General features: G+C 39.8%; 1 protein-coding gene across 1 annotated transcript in view; it reads right to left on the bottom strand.

Annotated features, from left to right (window-relative positions):
* Window positions 1-2,695: 2,695 nt before the first annotated feature.
* The window catches only part of SIAH3 (siah E3 ubiquitin protein ligase family member 3), a 156,918-nt gene continuing 136,070 nt past the window's right edge, over window positions 2,696-23,543 (bottom strand). Inside the window, exon 2 of the mRNA XM_077483226.1 lies at window positions 2,696-4,791. Within this exon, the coding sequence (XP_077339352.1) occupies window positions 4,204-4,791 (588 nt within the window). The 3' untranslated portion in view covers window positions 2,696-4,203. The remainder of the gene's footprint in view (window positions 4,792-23,543) is intronic.

The raw sequence follows: 23,543 nt of genomic DNA on the forward strand, positions 1-23,543 counted from the left end.
TTTTCTGGAAGAATTCATCCTCCTCCCCCACCTGTCGAGGTACAGGGTGAAGAAGAATTTGTGGTGGGAAAAATTCTTGACTCCAGGATCTCTAGGAACAAATTGCAATATTTGGTTCAATGGGAAGGATATGGGCCAGAAGAAAATTCTTGGGAGCCTGAGGAGAATGTTCATGCCCCTAGATTAACAAGGGAATTCCACCAGAGGTTTCCTCAGAAACCTGGCCCTAAGACATCCAGGGGACGTCCTGGGAGGAGGGGAGTACTGTTAGGACCTGGGCTTGAACCTGGGACCTCTGGTGTGTCTGGCAGTGACTCTGCTTGCTGAGCCACCTGGAATGCTGGACAGCTCCTTGGACAATTCCTTTAGTGATCATGTCTTGAATCTTGTTTGCCTTGAACCTTGAACCCTTTGCTCCTCCCATGAACTTCCTATATAAGCCATGTCTCTGCACTTCCTCCTTGCCAGAATATTGTGCCTTTACCAGCCAATATCTTGCTTCTATCTCTCCTGCTGCCGACCGTATCCTTGCTACCTTTCGTTACCGACATTTGGCTTGCTCCTGGACTACGCTTCTGCTGAATCCCAACCTGCAACTATTGGTTACCGACTTTTGGCTTGTTTCTCAACTACGCTTCTGCTTGATCTCTACCTGCTATATCTGCTACCAGACCCCCGGCTTGCTCACCTCCTGGTGGGGCTATCCTGAGGACCGTGACCTGGCACTAACACGCAGCCAAGCCCATCTCCACCTTTGGGAGCTCTGGTGAATACCGGTTAGTGCTTAGACCCCGCACCTCAGGTGAACCCGTGCCATCAGCCAGGTTGACCTGTGTGAATATCTGCTCTGCTGCTATAGCTATTGGTCTCTGAGCCTGACTCCAGATCGTGACAATCTGGTTCAGCGGGAAGGATATGGGCCAGAAGAATATTCTTGGGGGCCTGAAGAGAATGTGCATGCACCTAGATTAGCAAGGGAATTCCACCAGAGGTTTCCTCACAAACCCGGCAACAAGATGTCCAGGGAGGAGGTAAGTACTGTTCTGACCTGGACTTGAACCTGGGACCTCTGCAGTGTCTGGAAATGACTCTACTTCTGAGCCACCATTAATGCTGGACAGTTCAGTAGACAATTCCTTGAATGATCCTGTCTTGAATCTTATTTGCCTTGAACTCTTTGCTCTTCCCATGAACTTTCTGATTTAAGCCATGTCTTTGCACTTCCTAGTCACCATAATTTTGTGCCTTCACCAGCCAATATCTCGCTCTTGTCTCTCCTGCTGCCGACCGTATATTTACTACCATCCATTACCTACATTTGGCTTGTTCCTCAACTACACTTCTGCTTAATACCAATCTGCAACTATTTGCTACTGACATATGACTTGTTTCTCAACTATGCTTCTTCTTGATCCCTACCTACTATATCTGCTACTGGACCCTGGCTTGCTCACCCCCTGGTGGGGCTACTCTGAGGACCGTGACCTGGTACTAACATGCAGCAAAGCTCATCAGGAGCTCTGGTTAATACCGGTTAGTACTTAGACCCCACACCTCAGGTGATACTGCCATCAGCCAGGGTGACCTGTGGGAATATCTGTATCACCTGTCAGTGAGTGCTGCTCCATTGCTATAGCTACTGGCCTCCAAGCCTGACTCCAGACTGTGACAAGGAGGTTCTGGAAGCAATGCCAGGGATGAAGCAGATGATTTAAAAGAGATGACAAATTATGACATTTTGTTGGAAATAAAGACAAAATGCTGATAATTTCTGAGAGTCATAAATGATGTAGGCTCCTGCTGGTGAGCATTGCAGAAATGTGGCACAACTAGTGAGACAGCCTGTACCTACCTGGAGCAATAATGATGAGCATCACAGTTTGTCTTACCTAGCCAAGCTATAAATGTGATAGCCTAGACAAGTTTCTGATCCTTTTTCTCTTTCATTATGGATTTTAGTATGAATGAAAATGCTGCAAATTTTGAGAGTGTTACTACAATTTTCAAAGACACTATGGAGTTGTTTTACTAAAACTGGAGAGTGCAAAATCCAGTGCAGCTTTGCATTTAAAGTGATTGTAAATGTTCATCTTGTAAAACAACCCACACGATAGAAGTAAAAAGGGTGACTTTTCCAGTGCTTAGGTTTAAAATTAATCCTAGTTAAGCTAAGCAGCTGCTATATTAATACAAAACATTAAAAAGAGTGAGCAACAAAGATCTAATAGGTAGTCCTTCGAGCTTAAGCAGCGCTGCTAAAGGGCGAAGGACTATCTATAAGATCTTTGTTGCTCCCTATTTTTATTGTAAAAGAACGCATTCAGTTTAAAATAGAAATGAAAGGCAAAACATTTGTGCATAGATATTAAAAAACATTATAAATTCCCCTTTCCCTTTTTTTTAATAAGTGATCACATTCCCTCTGTTCCCAGCTGCATAAAAGCTAGGGGAGATGAAGCAGCAGTACACTGAGCTTCCCAGTGAAAGGCTGTGCAGGAAGGAGGTATGTCAGGACAAGTCTGATCATTGGAGGTTGAGTTCCCAGCGTAGCTGGGGAACTGACCATGGTGTGTGGTCATTTTTTCAATAGGAAAGCAGAGGGACTTGCAGGATAACCAGAGATTTCACCGAAAGGAAGCAATACAAAGAGAACAGGATACTTCTTCATACAAGTACATGGTACAGCAGGCACATATCAGGAATGTGAAATGTTGGGTTTATTAAGTTTTGACAAAAAAAAATGGAAGCTGATTTGTTTCAATGCAAAGCTGCACCAGAGTTTGTAATCTCCAGTTTTAGTAAATAAACCCTATATATGCTACATGTGTTTCTATTTAATAGCTAATAAGTACGGTACATAATACAAAATCAGACTGCGCACATCCATTTTAAATAGCTGTTTTTTCTGGTATTCAAGCACAAAGCAAAGCTGTTAAATATGTCCACCTTTTTGCTATAGTGTTGTTCATTTAATAGAAAGCATAACATCTGCTGATTTTCCACTGCTTAGCAATGTAGTATGACTTTTTAAAAAGTAAACATGATCTACGCACTGTTGCATTCTACTCTACTCTGATTTTAGTTGATTTATGACCAAATCAATTTATGGGTCCCATGTGTAATAACAAATAAAGGTAAATGGGACTGAGGATATGTGTCAATTGTGATAAGTCTCTCCAATGTATGTTGTAACTCAAGCTCTCTTCATGTGCAATGTCAGTTGCAAAACAGCAACAGTTGCGCAGGACCATTATCAAGACATTGCCATGTAGCAAAGCACTAAGGCTTTGTACATACTTGCACACCATTAAAGTATATGCAAAGCCAAAATGTTTTTCTTACATTTGGGTAGAATGTGGGAGGGTTAAAACCTATATCTATTTTTATTGCAGTCTGGTCCCACTGGGGAGATTCACTCTCATTAATGGTCCTGCTGAGCATTATGTACAGAAAGTGACGTGAAATCCAAAAATGTTGAGTTGATCCAGGAAGAGGAGGTGAAGAAAAAATCTGCTTTGGATAGATCTTCTCTAACTTCCTGTTTTGTCTCTGGAACAGAAAATTAAGGGAAATCTCCCTGCCCAACAGGAAAGAGACAGAAAAAATGTGTGTTAACCATTCACCAGTCTATCCAAAAAATAAAAATAAAAGTAAAGTTTGGCTTTACATACACATATATATAGTGAAATCATCCTTTCACTTCATTCTGTAGTACTGTTGTGCATAGCAATCATAAATTTATTTTTTCTATACATTTTCTACAGTTAGTAAAAATACAATAGATATTTAGTCATGCTATCTGCAACAGATCTATTTTGAGATTTTATATCTAGCATTTTTTTAAGCTCTTTCAGGATCGTGATAATTTAGAATTTTTAGGATCTGTGTAACCTGGCAACAGTAATGTTAACACTACCTATTGGTAGAAATAGATAAAGATAAACATATATATGAACATATGACTATACATGTAAACATACATATCTCTGCACATTGTATCCTACTGACATTTTATTTATGTCATTAGTTCTTTATGAGTCAAGTCAAAAGTTGTCACAGAAACTAGACCTAAACACATTTAAAATAAATGTCAATTGTTCATTTTTGCCTGAATGTGTTTTCTCATATGTACAAGCTCTAGAAAGCCCATGGAGGTTAAAAAGCCCAAAAGTATGAATGATCTATAGATCTGTGTCCTAAATATTACATTTCAGGTTGAGCAGCACAAAGTTTACTTGCAGATATTGCTATTCCAATAGCCAGACTTCCATTATCAGCAAAGAGCTGAGCCATTGAGGCATTAAGCACAAGGCAATCCCCATTGGTGATTACAGAGTCAACACAGTCTAAGACTGACCGAGGGCTGGATTCCCATGTCAATCTCCTACGGTTCCTGTTCAGCTCCAGTTTATAGTTGAAATTCTCAGCTTGTGCTGGCGTACCAATCAACATCATTGTAGCAAAGAACTGTGGGTGTCCTTGGTATTTTTCTTGCTTTCTGAGCACAAGTAAAAAGTGGTGGCCCAAACATGAATGTGCAATGATCCAGTCTACCGGTGCTGGGAGGTGCATGTCAGTAGCCAGAAAGACAATTTCTGTTCCATGCAGTATGTTAATTGTATGTGCGTGTGTCAAATGAGCAATAACGACCTCCAAATGACCTTCCCATTTGCAAGCATACAAAGGACAAGTGCATGAAGTCAGCTGTGAGTCGCGGATGGTTTCATGGCACTGATGATGTGTGGTTTGTAGAGAGGAATCTTCAGGGACTGCACATCTGTTTGGAGCATTCTAAAAGAGAAAGACGTTACTGTAGTAAATAGGCAATAACACTCAACTTTTATGGAATTGCTGAGCACAGAAGCAGTCAGACATAAAACAGAAAAGGAATGATAATTGTTAGTCACTAGCAAACCAGCTCAGACATTTCTCTATGGTCGTAGTAAAAGTGAAACTGTGCCATAAAGATTCTGCTAATGTTCTGTTAGCTGCCTAACACATTAATTTGCTATTTATTAGGAAAACATATGATGTATCTGGTATGTTTCCTCACCATCTTGTTACTGTCTTTCAAGAAAGTAAAGATCTAAACAGTTCAGAGGGATTTCCATCTCTATTGTATGTCTGCATTTCATGTGTAATTTAATTGCTACCAGTAGCACTACAAAAGCAGCAGCATCAGAGAACATACTTCTAAAGAACGGATTGCAGTGGGTTCTAAAGAAATATTCTACCAATACAACAGTCTCTTACCCAACTAAACATTATACAATTTACTTGATCACCAGGGATTAGTAAAACCTTCTGTAGTCCTATGCTATGCAATCCATATAATCCTGATTTTCTGATTAAAACTGACCGCACTTGTTTTCCCATCCAATACAAATCACAAATGATGGTTAGTTTAGCATGACTCTTAAAGGGGATATAAACCCAAGAATAAAACATTTAATATATTGCAGCTTACCACTGCCTAGAAGTATTTTCTTTCTTTTTTTTCCTTTTTTGCTTATTTCCAGTTTTTTTACCCAGTAATACTGCCAATAACACACTTCCTGTCCCTCATGTCTATATTTGTTTTCCATTATATCAGTGGAAGGTGTCATAGTTGTCAAACATGCTGGACATCGAGCATGTCTGCTTTTGTTCATCTCGGTTAAATTGTGTTAGCTCACAGGACACTGTGTATCTGATAGGATCAACAAATATTTTCTGCATTGCCAAAAATGTTCTTAGCCTGGCAAAAAACAAAATAAATGCAACCTCCACATTTAGGCCTCATGCACACTGGACATTTTTACAGCTTTTTCTAGGGGAGTCTGATATTTATTTTCCTGCCTCTTCAAACGCCCCTTCACGTTAGCCCATGTGTCTATACACACATAGGCTTTTAGCACCACTTAGTGGAAGGTAGACATGTGCAGTTTGTCTCATTCCGAAATATTTTTCGTGTTTCAGAGATTCGGATATAGCTGAATACTCAAGTATTCAGCTATATCCAAATCTCTGAAACACGAAATTACAGTATAAATTAAGTTCACTGAATGCTCCCAATAACGAAACAAGATTTGCCCAAATTTCCAAAATTCTAATTGAATTTTGAAACAAATTTTACATCAAATTCCATTCAAATTAAAACTGTAAACATATTTCTGAAATCAAAGACTGTAATGCCCCGTACACGCGATCGGACATTCCGACAACAAAACTGTGGATTTTTGCTCGAAGGATGTTGGCACCAACTTGTCTTGCATACACACAGTCTCACAAATGTTGGCCAATAATTAGGAACGTGGGAATGTAGCGACATAAAAAGACGTACGACGAGCTGAGAAAAAGGAAGTTTAATAGCCAGTGTGGATCCTTCTGCTTGATTCTGAGCATGCATGAACTTTGTGTACACACAATCGGAAATTCTGACAACAAAGTTTTGTTGGCAGAAAATTTGAGAACCTACCAACCAGCATTTGTTGGCGGAAAGTCCAATAACAAATGTTCGATGGAGCATACACACGGTCGAACTTTCAGCCAACAAACTCACATTCCAACATTTGTTTTTGGAAAATCCGATCATGTGTACGGGGCATAAGTGTTATTAGAGTACCATTTTGAAATAATTGTGTTCTTGTTAAGCCAAAGGTGATTTAAAGATTTATTGCAATCAATTGATGAAGATTTTTCTTTTGTTTGTTCACTTTGCTGCATTCAAAAAATATAACAATTTTGTTTCAACCGATTCGAAATCTATCAATTTGAACATTTCAAATCAAAAAAAATTTGCAAATTCAAAGAAAATTATAAAAATTCTGAATACAAATCCTGAATGCAAATCTCGAATAGGAATTGAACGACTCAACCAAATTTAACTAAATGAAATAACTAGATTAATGAATCTAAACAAAACTAAATTTTTTTTTTGCTCCGGCACATGTCTAGTGGCAAGAGCTTTTAGAGGCAGGGAAAAAAAAACACTGCCATTCTGTCTAGGAGCAGCAGAGTTTGGGCAGAAAAAACGCTTGACACTACTAAAAACTGCTAGAAGCTGCTAAATGCACCTAAACATTAGTGCTTGAGCATTAATTAATTTCAAATTAACGCCCAAGAGCTTGACACCTGTAAAAGCTCCTAAAAGCTTGCAAAAGCGTTAGACACTTTTACAAGCATCATGTATTTTTTCTGAAAAAACGTTGCTATCTTCTAGGAGAGTTAACCGGTTCCCGACCGGCTTGCGTACATATCCTGTGGCACAATGACACCACTGTGCGAAGCCCTGTATAAATACGGGGCTCCTTTAAGAGCCGCTAGAGGGCATGCGCGCCTTACCCACTGCACAGCGGGGGACCCGATGTGCGTGGCCGGTGGCGATTGTGTGCACGGCCAGCATGGGGATTTGTGTGTGTAAACACACACATCCCTGTGCTGTCAGAGGAGAGGAGACATCTCGTTTGTTCCTAGTAATAGGAACATCGAAATGTCTCCTCTCCTACTCAGTCCTATTCCCATACAGTTAGAACACACCGAGGGAACACACATTTAACCCCTTGATTGCCCCTAAGGCCGCGTACACACGCGCGGACTGTTCGCCCAACTTTGTCCGCTGAACAGTGTTTGGGCGGACAGTCCGCTCGTGTGTGGGCTTTCAGCGGACAGTTTCAGCGGACAGTTTGACGAACAAGGTTTTTCGGAAATTCCGTAAAACTGTCCGCTGAAACCTTGTTTGAGCGAACAGTCCGCCCGTGTGTAGGCTTGTTCGTCAAACTAAGTTCCGCGCGTGCTCAGAAAGGATTTACACGCCGAAAGTTATAATGCAGTGTATAGGACGTCGTATTTTTCGTCCCGTCGTACGTGCCGTTCACGTCATCGCGCACGGTTTCAGCAAACTGTTCGTTCGTCGTGTGTGGCCATCCATGTCCGTCCATGCTAATTTTGAGCGGACTGTTTGCCGAAACTGTTTGACGGACAAAGTTGGGCGAACAGTCCCCGCGTGTGTACGCGGCCTTAGTGTTAACACCCTCCCTACCAGTGTCATTTACACAGTATTCATTGCATTGTATAGCACTGATCACTGTATAAATGTCAATGGTCCCAAAAATGTGTCAAAAGTGTCTGATCTGTCCGCCACAATGTCACAATACTGCTAAAAATCGCAAATCCCTGCTATTACTAGTAAAAAAATATAAGAAAAATGCCATAAATCTTTCCCATAGCTTGTAGACGCTATAACTTTTGCACACACCAATCAATATACACTTATTGCGTGACAATGCAATTACCATTTAAAACAACGCAGTGCCAAATTGTAAAAAGTGCTCTGGTCAGGAAGGGGGTAAAACCTTCCGGGGCTGCAGTGGTTAAATAAACTTCCTGTGTGCATGAGGCTTAAAGCAGAACTTTACTCACTCAATCAACATTGACTATTTTTAATCCTTATGCTGCTAGCATTAGTAATCCATCTTCCCATCAACTCTGACCAGCTTCGCTGTCCATGCGGAAGAAAAGCATCCCCACAACATAAAGCTGTCACCACCATGTATCACGGCGGGTGGTGTGTTCAGGGTGATGTGCAGTGTTAGTTTTCCGCCACACATAGCATTTTGCTTTTAGGCCAAAAAGTTACATTTTGGTCTCATCTGACCAGAACACCTTCTTCCACATGTTTGCTGTGTCCCCCACGTGGCTTCTCACAAACTGGACTTCTTATGGCTTTCTTTCAACAATGGCTTTCTTCTTGCCACTTGTCCATAAAGGCCAGATTTGTGGAGTACACAACTAATAGGTGTCTTGTGGACAGATTCTCCTACCTGAGCTGTGGATCTCTACAGCTCTTCCAAAGTTACCATGGACCTCTTGGATGCTTCTCTGATTAATGTTCTCCTTGCCAAACCTGTCAGTTTAGATGGACGGCCATGTCTTGGTAGGTTTGCAGTTGTGCAATACTCTTTACATTTTCAGATGATGGATTTAACAGTGCTCTGAGAGATGTTTAAAGTTTGGGATTTTTTTTATAACCTAACTCTTCTTTAAACTTTTCCACAACTTTATCCCTGACCTGTCTGATGTGTTCCTTGGCCTTCACAATGTTGTTTGTTCACTAAGGTTCTCTAACAAACATCTGAGAGCTTCACAGAACAGCAGTATTTATACTGAGATTAAATTACACACAGGTAGACTATATTTACTAATTAAGTGACTTCTGAAGGCAATTGGTTCCACTAGATTTTAGTTAGGGGTATCAGAGTAAAGGGGGCTGAATACAAATGCACTTTTCAGATATTTATTTGTCAAAAAATTTGAAAACCATTTATCATTTTCCTTCCACTTCACGATTATGTGCCACTTTGTGTTGGTCTATCACATAAAATCCAAATAAATGGTTGTAAAATGACAAAAATGTGGAAAATGCCCAGGGCTCATCATAATCTTCATGACCAAATTTTGGTATACACCAGTATACTCAACAATAACATTTTACCACTTTGCATACCAGACTTATTTTCACACCATTTTATAGCACATATTGGTCCTTAAATTGGTCATTTGTTTTTACGAATACTCTAAATGTATTATATTTATAGTAATATATTTTTTTATAATAAGCAGAGAAATTGACAAAAAAGGGAAATATGTAATTATAGTTTGTTTAATGTATAATTTATTTTGTATAGTTAATTCTTTTTAAAATATTTTTAATGAATTCAGTTCTTCTACTGTATTTATCCTAAATAAAGAAACCTCCAATTTGCATAGGCTTTGATACATGCCTATGCCAGTGAAGTAGTTTGGATTTCTATACATTAGGCAATTTCCAGTATTGTGCTGACTGTAATTCACTAATGATTAAAACATACCATTAATAAATCTGCCACAATACCTCCAATAAATCTGCCAAAATTAAAACATTAGCCTATGACTAACTAACTAGCTCACCAACTCACTTACTAACCACGTAACCTAATATATTGATTTTAAACTTTTTTTCTTCTTCTACATTTTATTACTTTTTCACTGTGAGTGCCATGCAGACTCACTTCTAATCTCACAGCTGTAGCTGCTGTAATTGAGAGGAGATGCAATGTGACAGGTGGGTTCTAAGCCTTCCTTAATCTATCTCTGATTAATCATGATAATTATATGCTTGGTAAGCATTTTAAATTAACTACTCACATAATCAGTAGCCACCCAGTGCACGTGCCTAGAAGTAAAATAATTAGTGGCCTCTAAGAGAGACAATCTGGGGCCGGAAGCATGTGACTAGTTTTTTTTTTCCTGTGATTGCTTTGGTCCTTAGCCATTGGGCACCAAGCACCCACATCTATTATACCTGGGCAGAGAAGGAAGCTACACCCCTATGTAAGCTCAAAGTCATAACTTGGAGCTTACACAAGGCTTACTCTCTTTCCTCACATCAAATAAACATAATATTGAGGGTGAAATAGGAAGGTTTGTGCAGTTTCTTGTATTTACATTAGGGTAACATGTTATAATGGGTTTACTTTAATGTTTATTTACCTCCAATACTAACATGTAACCTAACCCTAAAGGGAGCCTAATAATAGTCTAATTGAAGATTAGGGAGTTAAACTAATTATTTTCATTAAAGTAATTAGGCAATTGAATCAAAAGCTGCTTCATGGCTACTGTGGGCTACTCCATTGTTATTTCTTAATCAACTTAACAGGTAAAAGGTCTGGAGTTGATTTTAATGCCACGTACACACGATCAAACAATCGGGTGGAAAAGTCCGGCAAACTCAAGTCCGCCGGACAATCCCCCCGTGCGTATCCTCCGGCAGACTTTTTTGACCCGAAAGTACGGCGGACTTAGAAATTAGTTTTGCACTCCAATCTTCCCACCGGACTCGCATTTCGCCGGACAATCCGGCCGTGTGTGTGCCAGTCCGCCGTACTTTTGAAATGAACTGACTTTTCCCGCCCGGAGAAAAGTCTGCTCATTTCGAGCGGGTCTCCAGGTGGGCACGGCCCACAAAGGAGACGTCACTGGCCCCTCCACCTGGTATGGACTTAAAGGGGAACCCCCACGCCGAAAAAAACGGCGTGGGGGTTCCCCCCAGGTCCACATCAGACCCTTGTCCGAGCACGCTACCTGGCCGGCCAGGAAAGGGGGACGAGCGAGCGCCCCCTCCTGAGCCGTACCAGGCCGCGTGCCCTCAACATGGGGGGCGCCTTGGGGAAGGGGGGGCCGCGTCTTCCCGACAACCCTGGCCGATGGTTGTCGGGGTCTGTGGGCGGGGGCTTATCGGAATCTGGGAGCACCCTTTAATAAGGGGACCCCCGGATACCGGCCCCCCACCCTATGTGAATGAGTTTGGGGTACAATGTACCCCTACCCATTCACCTGTGAAGAAAGTAAAAAAAAACACAACACAGGGTAAAAATAGTTTATTGCACAGCTCTGGGGGTCTTCCGTCTTCGGGGGTCTTCTCGCCGGACTCCTCCGCTATCTTCTGCTAGCTCTTTTGCTAGCGGAGGAGCCCGGCTTTCTTCCTCGCTGCCGCCCTCTTTTTCCGACTTCGGGGGTATTGTCCCCCTCTTCGGGGGTCTTGTCCCCCTCTTCGGGGGTCTTGTCCCCCTCTTCGGTTCTTCTGCCGGGCCACCACGCCTTCTTATAGCTCTTTTACAGGCGGTGGCCCGGTCTTCTGTCGCCGCTGTCATCGTCGCCACCTTCTGTTCTTTTCTTCTCTTCTTCTCTTCAGATGTTGACTCGTCGCTCCCTCCGCTCACAATGACGGGGACCGGATGCGCGGCGACTTATATAGGGACATCACCGGATGATGTCCCCGCCTATTATGATGTCACAGTCCCAGCATCCTCTGGGACTGTGACACCATAATGGGCGGGGACATCATCCGGTGATGTCCCTATATAAGTTGCCGCACATCGCATCGGAGCCATTGTGAGCGGAGGATGCGACGAGTCAACATCTGAAGAGAAGAACAGAAGGCGGCGGCGACGGCGACAACAGCGGTGACAGAAGACCGGGCCACCGCCTGTAAAAGAGCTATAAGAAGGCGCGGTGGCCCGGCAGAAGAACCGAAGAGGGGGACAAGACCCCCGAAGAGTTGGACAAGACCCCTGAAGTCGGAAAAAGAGGGCGGCGGCGAGGAAGAAAGCCGGGCTCCTCCGCTAGCAAAAGAGCTAGCAGAAGATAGCGGAGTCCGGCGAGAAGACCCCCGAAGACGGAAGACCCCCGGAGCTGTGCAGTAAACTATTTTTACCCTGTGTTGTGTTTTTTTTGTACTTTTTTTTTCCACAGGTGAATGGGTAGGGGTACATTGTACCCCATACTCATTCACATAGGGTGGGGGGCCGGTATCCAGGGGCCCCCTTATTAAAGGGTGCTCCCAGATTCCGATAAGCCCCCCGCCTGCAGACCCCGACAACCAGCGGCCAGGGTTGTCAGGAAGAGCCCCTTGTCCTCATCACCATGGGGACAATGTGCTTTGGGGTGAGGGGGGGCGCATGGCCCCCCCTTCCCCAAGGCACCCCCCTTGTTGAGGGCACGCGGCCTGGTACGGCTCAGGAGGGGGGCCGCTCGCTTGTCCCCCCTTTCCTGGCCGGCCGGGTAACGTGCTCGGACAAGGGTCTGATGTGGACCTGGGGGGAACCCCCACTCCGATTTTTCCGGCGTTGGGGTTTCCCTTTAAGTCCATACCAGGAGACCCGCTCGAAATGAGCGGACTTTCCTCCATGTGTGTGGGCGAGTCCGTTCATTTCAAAAGTAGGGTGGATAGTACGGCGGACTTAGTACGCCGTATTAGTCAGCTGAAAAAGAGCTGTGTGTGGGCAAGTAACCCGTTTGGAAAGTCGGACGGACAGTCTGGTGGGAAGTCCACCAGACTAAGTCCGTCGGATAGTCCGCTACATGTGTACACGGCATAAGTGTGGTATTTGCATTTGGAATCTATTTCTTACATTATGCGTTTAAAGGAGCTGTCCACACAAGTGAAACAGGCCATTGCAAGGCTTCCGAGACAAAATGAATCCATCAGAGATAGCAGAAACATTAGGAGTGGCCAACAGTTTGGTACAATCTGAGGAAAGAACAACACACTGATGAGCTCAGCAGCATAACGTCCATGGAAGACAACAGTAGTGGATGATCGCAGGATCCTCTCTATAGTAAAGAAAAACTCATTCACAACTTCCAGACAAGTGAAAGACACTCTACAGGAGGTGGGCGTATCTTGTCAAAGTCTACAATCAAGAGAAGACTTCACAAGAGCAAATACAGAGGGTTCACCACAAGGTGCAAACCATCCATAAGCCTAAAGAAAATAGAAAAGCCAGATTAGACTTTGCCAAAAAAATCTAAAAAAGCCAGACCAGTTCTGGAAAAGCATTCTTTGGACGGATGAAACTAAGATTAATCTGTACCAGAATGACGGGAAGAAAAGAGTGTGGAGAAGGTTTGGAACATCTCATGATCGAAAGCACACATCGTCATTTGTAAAGCATGGTGGAGGCAGTGTGATGGCATGGGCATGCATGGCTTTCAGTAGCACTGGGTTATTGGTAGACATGTGAATTCGTTTAGTTTCCAATTAGTATTTTTAACAAATTTTGACAAATTAGTTAATTTCCGAAATCTATGAATTTCCGAAATTTTTCAATTTCAAAATTTCTGAATTTCTGAAATTCTGAATTTTGGAATAATCGAATTTTCATAAATTGGAAATTTGAAAATGTGAAAGTTCATTAATTTGAAAATTCAAAATTTTGGAAATTTGAAAATCCAAAAATAAGAATGAAAATTCAAAAGAATGAAAATCTGAAAATTTGACATAATAACTAAAAATAAATATTAAATTATAGGTATTGGAATTTCCTTTTAAATTTGGCTGTTAGTGAACGTAACGAGTACAAATTTATCCTAAGTCACAAATGATTTGAAATAACGAATGCCATATCTAAACTAATGGAACGTAATAAACTAATAATAATAATAATAATAAAAAGTTTATTATTATTGTTATTTATCATTATTAGATCATTGCGTTCCATCCGTTTAGATACGGCATTCGTTATTTCAGATAATTCATAACTTCTGAAAAATTTGTATTTGTTATGTTCACTAACAGCCAAATTTGAAAGAAAATTCCAATATTACTTCCAACCGAAGTTACGAATTATCTGAACTAATGAATGCCGTATCTAAAAGAATAGAACGTAATGATCTAATAATAATAAATAATAATGATAAAACCTTTTTATTATTATTATTTATTATTAATTTGTTCCATTCCATTTGTTTAGAAGCTGCATTCCTTATTTTGGATAATTTGTAACTTCAGATAAATTTGTTTTCATTATGTTCAACAGCCAAACTTGAAAGGAAATTCCAATACCTATAATTTAATAGTTAGTTATTATTAGTTATTTATTATTTAAAATTTTACTGGTTTTCTTTCTTTTTTTTAATTTTGTATTTTAGAATTTTTGAATTTCCGAATTTGGAATTCTGAAAATTCAGAAATTCGGAGTTTGAAAATTCAAAATTCGTAAATTCAAGATTCGAAATTTCAAAAATTTGGAAATTCAAAATTCAAAAATGTGGAAATTCGGAAATTTTAAATGTGAAAATTCGAAATTTGGAAATTTGAAAATACAGAAATTCAATATTCTGAATTTTAGAATTTCTGAATTTGCAAAAAAAGCAAAAACAGAATGAAATGAAAACAAACACATTTTTTGGCAGTGCACATGCCTACTTATTGGTGTTTATTGATGATGTGATAGAAGACAGCTGGATGAATTCTGCAGTATTTAGAGATATACTGTCAGCCCAGATTCTGACAAATGCAGCAAAGGTGATTGGATGGTGCTTCACAGTACAGATGAATAATGACCCAAAACACACTGCAAAAGCAATACAGGAGCGTTTGAAGGAAAAGAAGTGGAATATTCTGTAATAACCAAGTCAATCACCTGATCTCAACCCAATTGAGCATGCATTTCACTTTTAAGGTAAAACTAAAGGCAGAAAAACCCACAAAGAACCACTGAACACAGCTGCAGTTAGAGCCTGGCAAAGCATCAGAAAGGAGAAAAAACAGTCTTTGGTAATGTTCATGGGTTCCAGACTTCAGGCAGTCATTGCCAGTAAAGGATTCTCAACAAATATTAAAAATGAACATTTTATTTATGATTATATTCATTTGTCCAATTACATTTGAGCCCCTGAAAATGGGAGGGACTGTGTATATAAATGGTTGCAGGTCCTAAAATGTGTACTTTGATATTTATGTTCAACCCCTTGAATTAAGGCTGAAAGTCTGCACTTCAAATTCATTTGGATTGTTTCGTTTTAACGTTAATTTATTCTGGTAGCATACAGAGCAAAATTTATGAAAATTGTATCTCTTAATAAATTAAAAAGCAGAACCACCCATGGAAAAAAAAATTAAACTATTTTTTAACCAAGCCCTAACACCCAAACCCCTACTTCTGCATACTCACCCATGTCTTAAGGAGCGTCTGTGTCAATAACTTGCGTCTCATGCCAAAATTATGCAGTATTGAGATCCCAGTGCCAGAATGCATTTTTCCATTATTCTGTTACATTACCTTCTTAGAGGTAAATCCAGATAACATTTAGGTAGGCTGAACATCCAAAAATAGAATGCAACTTTTTATTTACCATCCATAACACTGTATACAAAGTATGAGGTGTCCACTGTCATCATACTGAATTTCTCCTTCTAATAATAATCATGACAGACAAATACACACAGTCAGCTATCATAAAATAACACCTACGAAGCCATTCCCTAGATAACAGAATCCTGCTAAAATATAATTATTCTTTGCCTGCTTGGTGGGCATTGATGCTATGATTAATTCCTCATCCTTTGGTAAACAATGTAGTGGCTGCAAACCACAAGGGATATTTTTATCTCTGAAATTTTAATAATGTCACAAGATGAATGCCAATACTCACATCTAATACACTTACTGTAATTACTTCTACTAACCAAACTCTTAATGCAACATTAGCAATTACACTAATTAAAAATAATGAACTTTCTCGTGCATTCTGCTAAACCTCTTAGCATGAGTCAAGGTACTTAAGTACTCTAGGACTATAAATGTTTCTATTAGAAAGCTGAATTTGAAATACCCTGTAAAATGATTTGGAAGATTAGAATTTGAAATGTTAACTTCAATATATTAGTTCTCTAGGAAAATGGAGATGATTCAACATTCAAATTTAGTAAACCATTAAATTCGGTAATTACTTTAGCATATTTCATTAACCTTTAACAGTAAGGCTAATAGCAAATAATGACAAGGTAAGACTTGTTTATCATTATTTTTAATGGAGCAAAGTACATATTACATATATGTTTGTAGCCCAGCAGGGCAGTTCAATGTTGAATTAATAATGTAACAATTAATAAAGTATCTCAGAGTAGTATGTAATTGACTAGATATTTGTCACAACATAAAAGAACAATGCAATAAATGTATACACTGACAGAAAACAATAATTATTAGTTGATGGCCATAATAACATAGAAAGGTACTGTAATGAGTGTGCAAAATTCAAAAGCTAAAGCATATATATACTCAAAATCTTTTTTTCCTGACAAACTTCATGTCAGCATACACGTGGGTCGGGCTTGGCTCCATGAATTCCCAAGGACCACATACTGATAAATTGAAGCCCACTCAGCTGACCACTGTTCTCTTTCTGTTTCTCTCTGTGCCAGGTATGCACCTTGTATTTATGGTGTATTTGTAAGATTAAAATTTGATACACATAGTAAAAGAAAGATCTAAAAACGTTTAACTGCTGATAAACTTAAAAAAAAATGTAAATCCATTTGACCCAAAACCATTATAGTTCTGCTTGAAGCAAAACATCAATTAATTTCTGAATGATGGTACAGCATAGAAAATTTTTACACCAAAAATTATTCTTTGCACATGAAATTATCCTATGAACAGATAACTGTAAAGAAATAAAAATAAGTTGAATAGAGGTCGGCTTTCAGCCTCAACAAAAATCATTTCTTTGATGTTTAGAGTGACTAAACACGCTATGTAATTATGATAATAACATGTTTTTGGACTGGCTTTGTATTACATTCGTCACTGTAGAATGCGACTCTATAAGTCTTTTCAGATTGATTTTATTTTGCCATTGGGCATTTGACTTGCCTTTTGAAATGTTACAAACCTATTCTGATTTTCTGATTTGTATTTTTCTTTGAAGGAAAAAACATTAATGTAGATCGGAGATATTTTTTTTTTCATAGATGAAATACATTGTTTTACAGTACGAATTCAGCCCTCTGGAAAGATGATGCGATTCTAAGATAAAAAAGGTATTTTGAAAGGAATGTTAATCCAAAATAATGGCTACATTACTGGCATTGTACAGCAAATACAAAGATCTTGGGGCGCTCCAGATATTAAACTATTTGTGAACACAGTACTAAGGCCATAGGAAGACACAAATAGTAATTGTTAACTCTAATAGTATTTACTTAAAATTAAATGATGTACCATTTTTTATGTTTTAATTGGTGACCACGTGATCTAATTGTTAAAATTTTTATTGAAGGTAAAAAAGGTTAAGTTGCGTGATAGACCCATAAGCATTCTTTGATCGCAACTCATCAGCAAAGCAGGGCTATGTGTAAGTGTGTGGCAGCCAAAGGAATTACAGGAGATACAGACATGCTGCATGATGTCATAGTGTTAGTAGAAGACTCGGCAGATCGGACAATTTTGACACTATTTTGGGACCATTCACATTTATACAGCGAACAGTGCTATAAGAATGCACTGATTACTGTATAAATGTCACTGGCAGGGAAGAGGTTAACACTAGGGGGCGATCAAGGGGTTAAATGTGTTACCTAGGAAGTGATTCTAACTGTGGGGGAGGGGACTGACTGGGGGAGGTGACCAATAGGTATTCCTCTGTACTGGGAACACACAATCGGTCTCCTCTCCCCTGACAGGATGTGGATCTGTGTGTCTATGTCCATGCTCTGTGACCGGCAATTGTGGGTGCCTGGCTGACATCGTAGCCACCATGCACGCGCACCGGCTCCCGAGTGACATGTCAACGTGCGTACGCACCCTAGGGCCCGGGAAGCCGGGGACGTCATATGACGGCCACCCAGGATGAGAGATCCACCTTGCGGTCGTCATTTGACTATACACGGGACAGGAAGTGGTTAAAGTGTACGTAAACTATATAAATACATTTCTCTTATTTGCTCCTTTTTTGGTCTTTTAAATATACAATTGAAAGTGTATTATTATATCTGTTCGGCATATGCAAACAAAATGAAATAACTGTTCATTCATCATATTGTGCTGTCTGCCTTTGCATCAAAATGCATAGCCTTCTTAAACTTTGGAACCCCCATGTTAAAGTGCTACAAATTTACATTTATGGTATGGGTGATATCACAAGCCTTCTTTTGAAATCTTCAGAATGCTGATGATCCCAAAAGCCATGGTGTAAAGTCAGGATTTTTTGTATGTGTAATGCTGCTTTCACATTTGAGGGTAGAGGTCTAAAGAATGAAGCCAAAGCGTTGCACATTGCCTTCTATCTTTCAGAATAAACATTTTTATAGCTCCAAAAAATTTTTGTTTTAGGGATAAGACAGTTTCTCTTAAAGACTGACCCTCTAACCCAATTTGCATGCTTGACATTTTGGAAGCAGTATTGGTTTGGGTAATCACAATTAAAGATAAGCAAGTGCTGATAAGTTGTAGAAAAGCCGAATTTTAGACAGGTCGTCTATGTTATGGTTTTGTTGTGATCTGTTTCCCCATTGGGGATATACTCCCTGTTGGCACAGTAAGTAACATAAAAATCTCTCACAGCTCTTACACAAAAAACTTTTTCTGGAAAATGAGTGACAGTTAGAACCTCTATCAAGTTATTATTACTGTCTCTGACTTCCTTTCCCATGATTCCCACTCCCTTCTTTTTTGCCTTGCTGTCACAGGATGGAAACAAGTTGAAGTCTCCCCAATGGGGGTCAATGACAGCAATAAAAAAAATAGAAATAATGATTTACTTGTTCAAATCAATCTAAATATTCAAATCAATCTAAATAATGGCTGGTGCTGGACTTTAACTTCTCTTTAAATATATGCAAATCCTGGCTAATGCCTTGTACACATGGTCGGAAATTCCAACGGAAAAGGTCCGATCGTATTATATTGTCGGAAAATCCGATCGTGTGTGGGCTCTATTAGATTTTTCTGTTGGAAATTCTGACTGAAAAAATTTGAGCGCACGATCTCAAATTTTCCGACAAAAAAATCTGATCTGACTTTTTACGATCGTTTTTAGAGAATTGTAGAGGATTCAAAGTACCACGCATGCTCAGATCAAATTACTAGACCAAAGCTATCGGCTATTAGCCTCAACGTAGTCCCCTCATAACAAACAAACGTGATCACGTTCCGAACTATTGTTTTTTCCGAAAACTTTGTCTGACCATGTGTATGCAACACCAGTTTAGGACAAAATCCGTCAGAAAAAATCTGACGGATTTTGTGGTCGGAATTTCCGTGTGCATTATTGATCAGCTGAAAAATTATGCACTTGCAGGGATCTGAGGAAAGTTGCAGTGTCAGCATGCCCTTAGAAGTAGTTAACCCTTTGGGAGTATCTCACCAAAAATGAAATCTTTGCTGCACATAAGATCTGACTTGTATCTTAGCCCTGAGCTCTGAGAAAATCAGTGAGCCAATCACACAAGCAGGAAATTACATTTCTGCGGAGGTTCTGCACACCAACGAAAGACCATACCATATTTTCATATTTATTGCTAAGCAGAGGGGAGTAGAGTGGCCTATGCTTTGGCTACACTTATCCCAGAGGGAAACAATGTCTGATTGGTTTTCTCCCTGAAGACAGTTGCTAGCAGTCATTTGCTTCTAGCCATAAATAAAAGCTGGCCCAATCAAGAAAGTGGCATTCTTGTCTCACACATACATTATTATTATTACACAGGATTTATATATCGCCAACAGTTTACGCAGCACTTTACAATATAAAAGGGAGACAATACAGTTATAATACAATAAAATACAAGAGGATTAAGGGGGCCCTGCTCAGAAGAGCTTACAATCTAATATATTAGCATCCTATTCCAAAATCATAACCAATATTATGGATTGCAACCCCCCACCGTTCCTTTGTGTGGCTATAAGAACCTATACTTTTCTGTAGTTTAGAGTATGTCTATTGGAATTTTTGCCCCTTTAGCTAAAAGAGATTTTGTGAGGTCTGGATCGGATGCTGGATGAAAAGACCAGGCATGGTTGTTCCAATTCATCCCAAATGAGTTCAATAATGTTGAGGCCAAGTGTTAAAATGATTCCACACCAAATGTCTTTAGGGATTTGGCTTTGTGTACAAGGGCAGAGTAATGCCTGAACAGAAATGGCCTTTCTTAAACTGCTGCCACACGTTTGGAAGTTCATAATTGTCCAAAATGCCTTTGTATGCTGTAGCATTAAGACCCCTTTCACACTGGGGTGGTGAGTCCGTTGGCTGTAAAGCGCCGCTATTTTTAGTGGGTATTTGGCCGCTAGCAGGGCGCTTTTAACCCCCACTAGCGGCCAAAAACGGTTAAAACCACCCACAAAGTGCTGCTGCAGCAGTGCTTTGCCGACGGTATAGCCGCTCTGCCCCATTGATATTAATGGGCAGGAGCGGTGGAGGAGCAGCATACACACCACTCCAAAGATGCTGCTAGCAGGACTTTTTTTACCGTCCTGCCAGCGCACCGCTCCAGTGTGAAAGCCCGAGGGATTTCACACTGGAGTAAATGGAGCGGCTCTTTCAGGGCACTTTGCAGATGCTAATTTTAGTGCTGTAGTGCCTGCAAAGTGCCCCAGTGTGAAAGGGGTCTAACAGGTGAGAAGGTAAGGTGTCTGCTAACTTTTTTGTCATGAAGAATTTGCACTACCTGAAGTCCTAATAGCTTTGCACCTGTACTAAAGTCTGTAAACACATGGATAAGTCAGAACAAAACAAAGCATACATATGAATGGGAAGATGTAATTTCCATAATTATTATTTTTTTTTTTTTCATGCATTTGAAAATTGCAATTACAAAACCTGTACTCATGAAATAATAAATGAACAATGGTAAAATGTGCAAAAATACATCTGATGTCTATTCTAAATTATACTGTTATAGTCTATTATGGCTCGTAGTCATTATAGACAGTATGTAGTGAAATACAAATAAAGTAGATATCCTCCCTTTGAAATTTCATTTTGAGCATTTTCCCTGAAATGGAAATCATCATCTAACAAAATGAAATTATACTATAAAAGCAAGATGCCAAGTTCTTGTACATTGTGCTATTACTATGTATACCTTTTCCACAAGGTCCCAGCAGCTGGAAGATTTCTTAACAGCATATATATAGAAAACTACCAGCAAGAATGCATCCCATCTCATACCCAAAAGCGAGAAGTCCAAGATCTAAAACAGAACTCCTGCCAATAGTTAATACAAGTGCCTGCTATACATTCAAAGACAAGCAATTTAAATCCCTTTAATCTTTGCATTCATGTCTCACTTGCTATCTTCCCTGCATATGCTAATGGGATTTTGCAAAATCTCTTGGATGAAGAAAATCTCTTTGGCACAGCCTTAGTATCCACATCAGAAATTAAGTTATCAAAATGAAGCTTCTATGTGAGAGATTTACTAACACCAGGATCACAGAAATCGCTTTAATTATGTAGAATCATTTTGCAGCTTAATTTAAAAACATGTGAAAATGGCAATGGAAGATAAGTCTGAGGACGGGACATGGGAGGATACTGTTGATCACAGCTTGCAACCAAATATTAGATTGGCATCAATGACTGTATATTGTTATAACATTTACATTTATTTCCGTCATTGAAAGGCACAGATAAGTAGTACAAATGTACCGGCTTAGAGAAACAATGGAGCAGATGGCAAGGATTTCTGAGAAAGGTTATGTGCACCTTTAATTAAAAATGCCCTTGCAATAAGCAGTCTGTGTTGTAATATTCAAATTAATGGCGGTACCTGTTGTTCCAAATTCCTTGCATGTACAGGGGTGCCCAAGCTTTCATATATAATGGTGATATATTAAAAAAAAAATGATGTTTTATATCAATTTTTTTTTTTATTAACATATTTTTTTCACAGATAAACAATAAATAAAGGGTACTGATTTCTAAAGAAAGAACATAACAAAAGCTGTATCTTTTCGGATTGTCTCTTGCTTTTTGAAATTCTTGTATAGAATTATACAGAGAGAAAGTGGTGACCGAAAGGAATAATAAATGATCTGACTCTTTCTTTGGCTCAATCACCTGTGTATCAGAGGCTGTAATAGAGTTGACTCCAACTCATGGCTTGTGAGCATCATTTGGTTCCCTGGTTTCTTATATTTCCTACTGGGTATAGCAATTTTGTGGGTTTATTTTTTCAGGTTTTTCGGGTTCTATTTTTTAATAGAAGAGCTTTCACCAAGTTTAGAAAGGTTAGGGTCCATCTAAACTAAAATAATATGGGTGTTTAACCACTTCCCACCCGGCCAATGCACATATACGGCCGGGTGGGAGCCGTCTACTCCTGATAGGACGTTCAGGAACGTCCATCAGGAGGAGCGGGATCGCGCGCGCGCGTGCCCGCGCAGCGGCGCGATCCCGATGCGCCCGTGTCACCGGGACACGGCGCATCTCAGATCGGCAGGAGGGCTCTGTGATTGGCCCTCCTGATCACATGACAGCCGTGTCCAATCACGGCCGTCATGTGATGAAAACAAACATCCGGTTGCTAGGCAATCGGCTCCTCCTCTCCTCACACAGAAGTCATCGCTGAGGAGAGGAGAGCAGATTGCTGCAGCCGGCTGATGATCAGTGAGTATGGGCTGCTTTTTACAGCTTTTTACTCACTGATCTTCAGTCTAGTGTAAACACACAACACACCACACAGTGTAAACACAGTCCCCACATATGTCCCCATAACACACATGTCCCCAAAAAATAAAAACACATGTCCCTAATAATAAAAACATGTCCCCCACATATGTCCCACTAAAATCACATGTCCCAATGATTATGTGCACACATATGTACGTGATCACCTGCACACATATGTACATGATCATTTGCGTACATATGTCCGTGATCACACAAACCAATTATTATACACTTAACGGAATTTTTTTTACCAAAAACATGTAGCAGAATACATTTTGGCTTAAATTTATGACAAAATTTGATTTTATTGGATTTCTTTTAAAATAGAAAAAGAAAATATTGTTTTTTTTCCAAATTTCCGCTTTTTTGCGCTTATATCGCAAAAAATAAAAAACGGAGTCGTGAATAAATACCACCAAAATAAATCTCTATTTGTTCGAACAAAATGATAAAAATTTCATTTGGGTACAGTGTAGCATGACCGCGCAATTGTCACTGAAAGCGCTAGAGCGATGAAAGCTGAAAATTGGGCTGGGAAGGAAGGGGGCGAAAGTGCCCTGTATTGT

Source organism: Lithobates pipiens, unplaced genomic scaffold (assembly GCF_037356315.1).
Source record: "Lithobates pipiens isolate NorthernLeopardFrog02 unplaced genomic scaffold, aLitPip1_a1.2 Scaffold_16, whole genome shotgun sequence".
Lineage (NCBI taxonomy): Eukaryota > Metazoa > Chordata > Amphibia > Anura > Ranidae > Lithobates > Lithobates pipiens.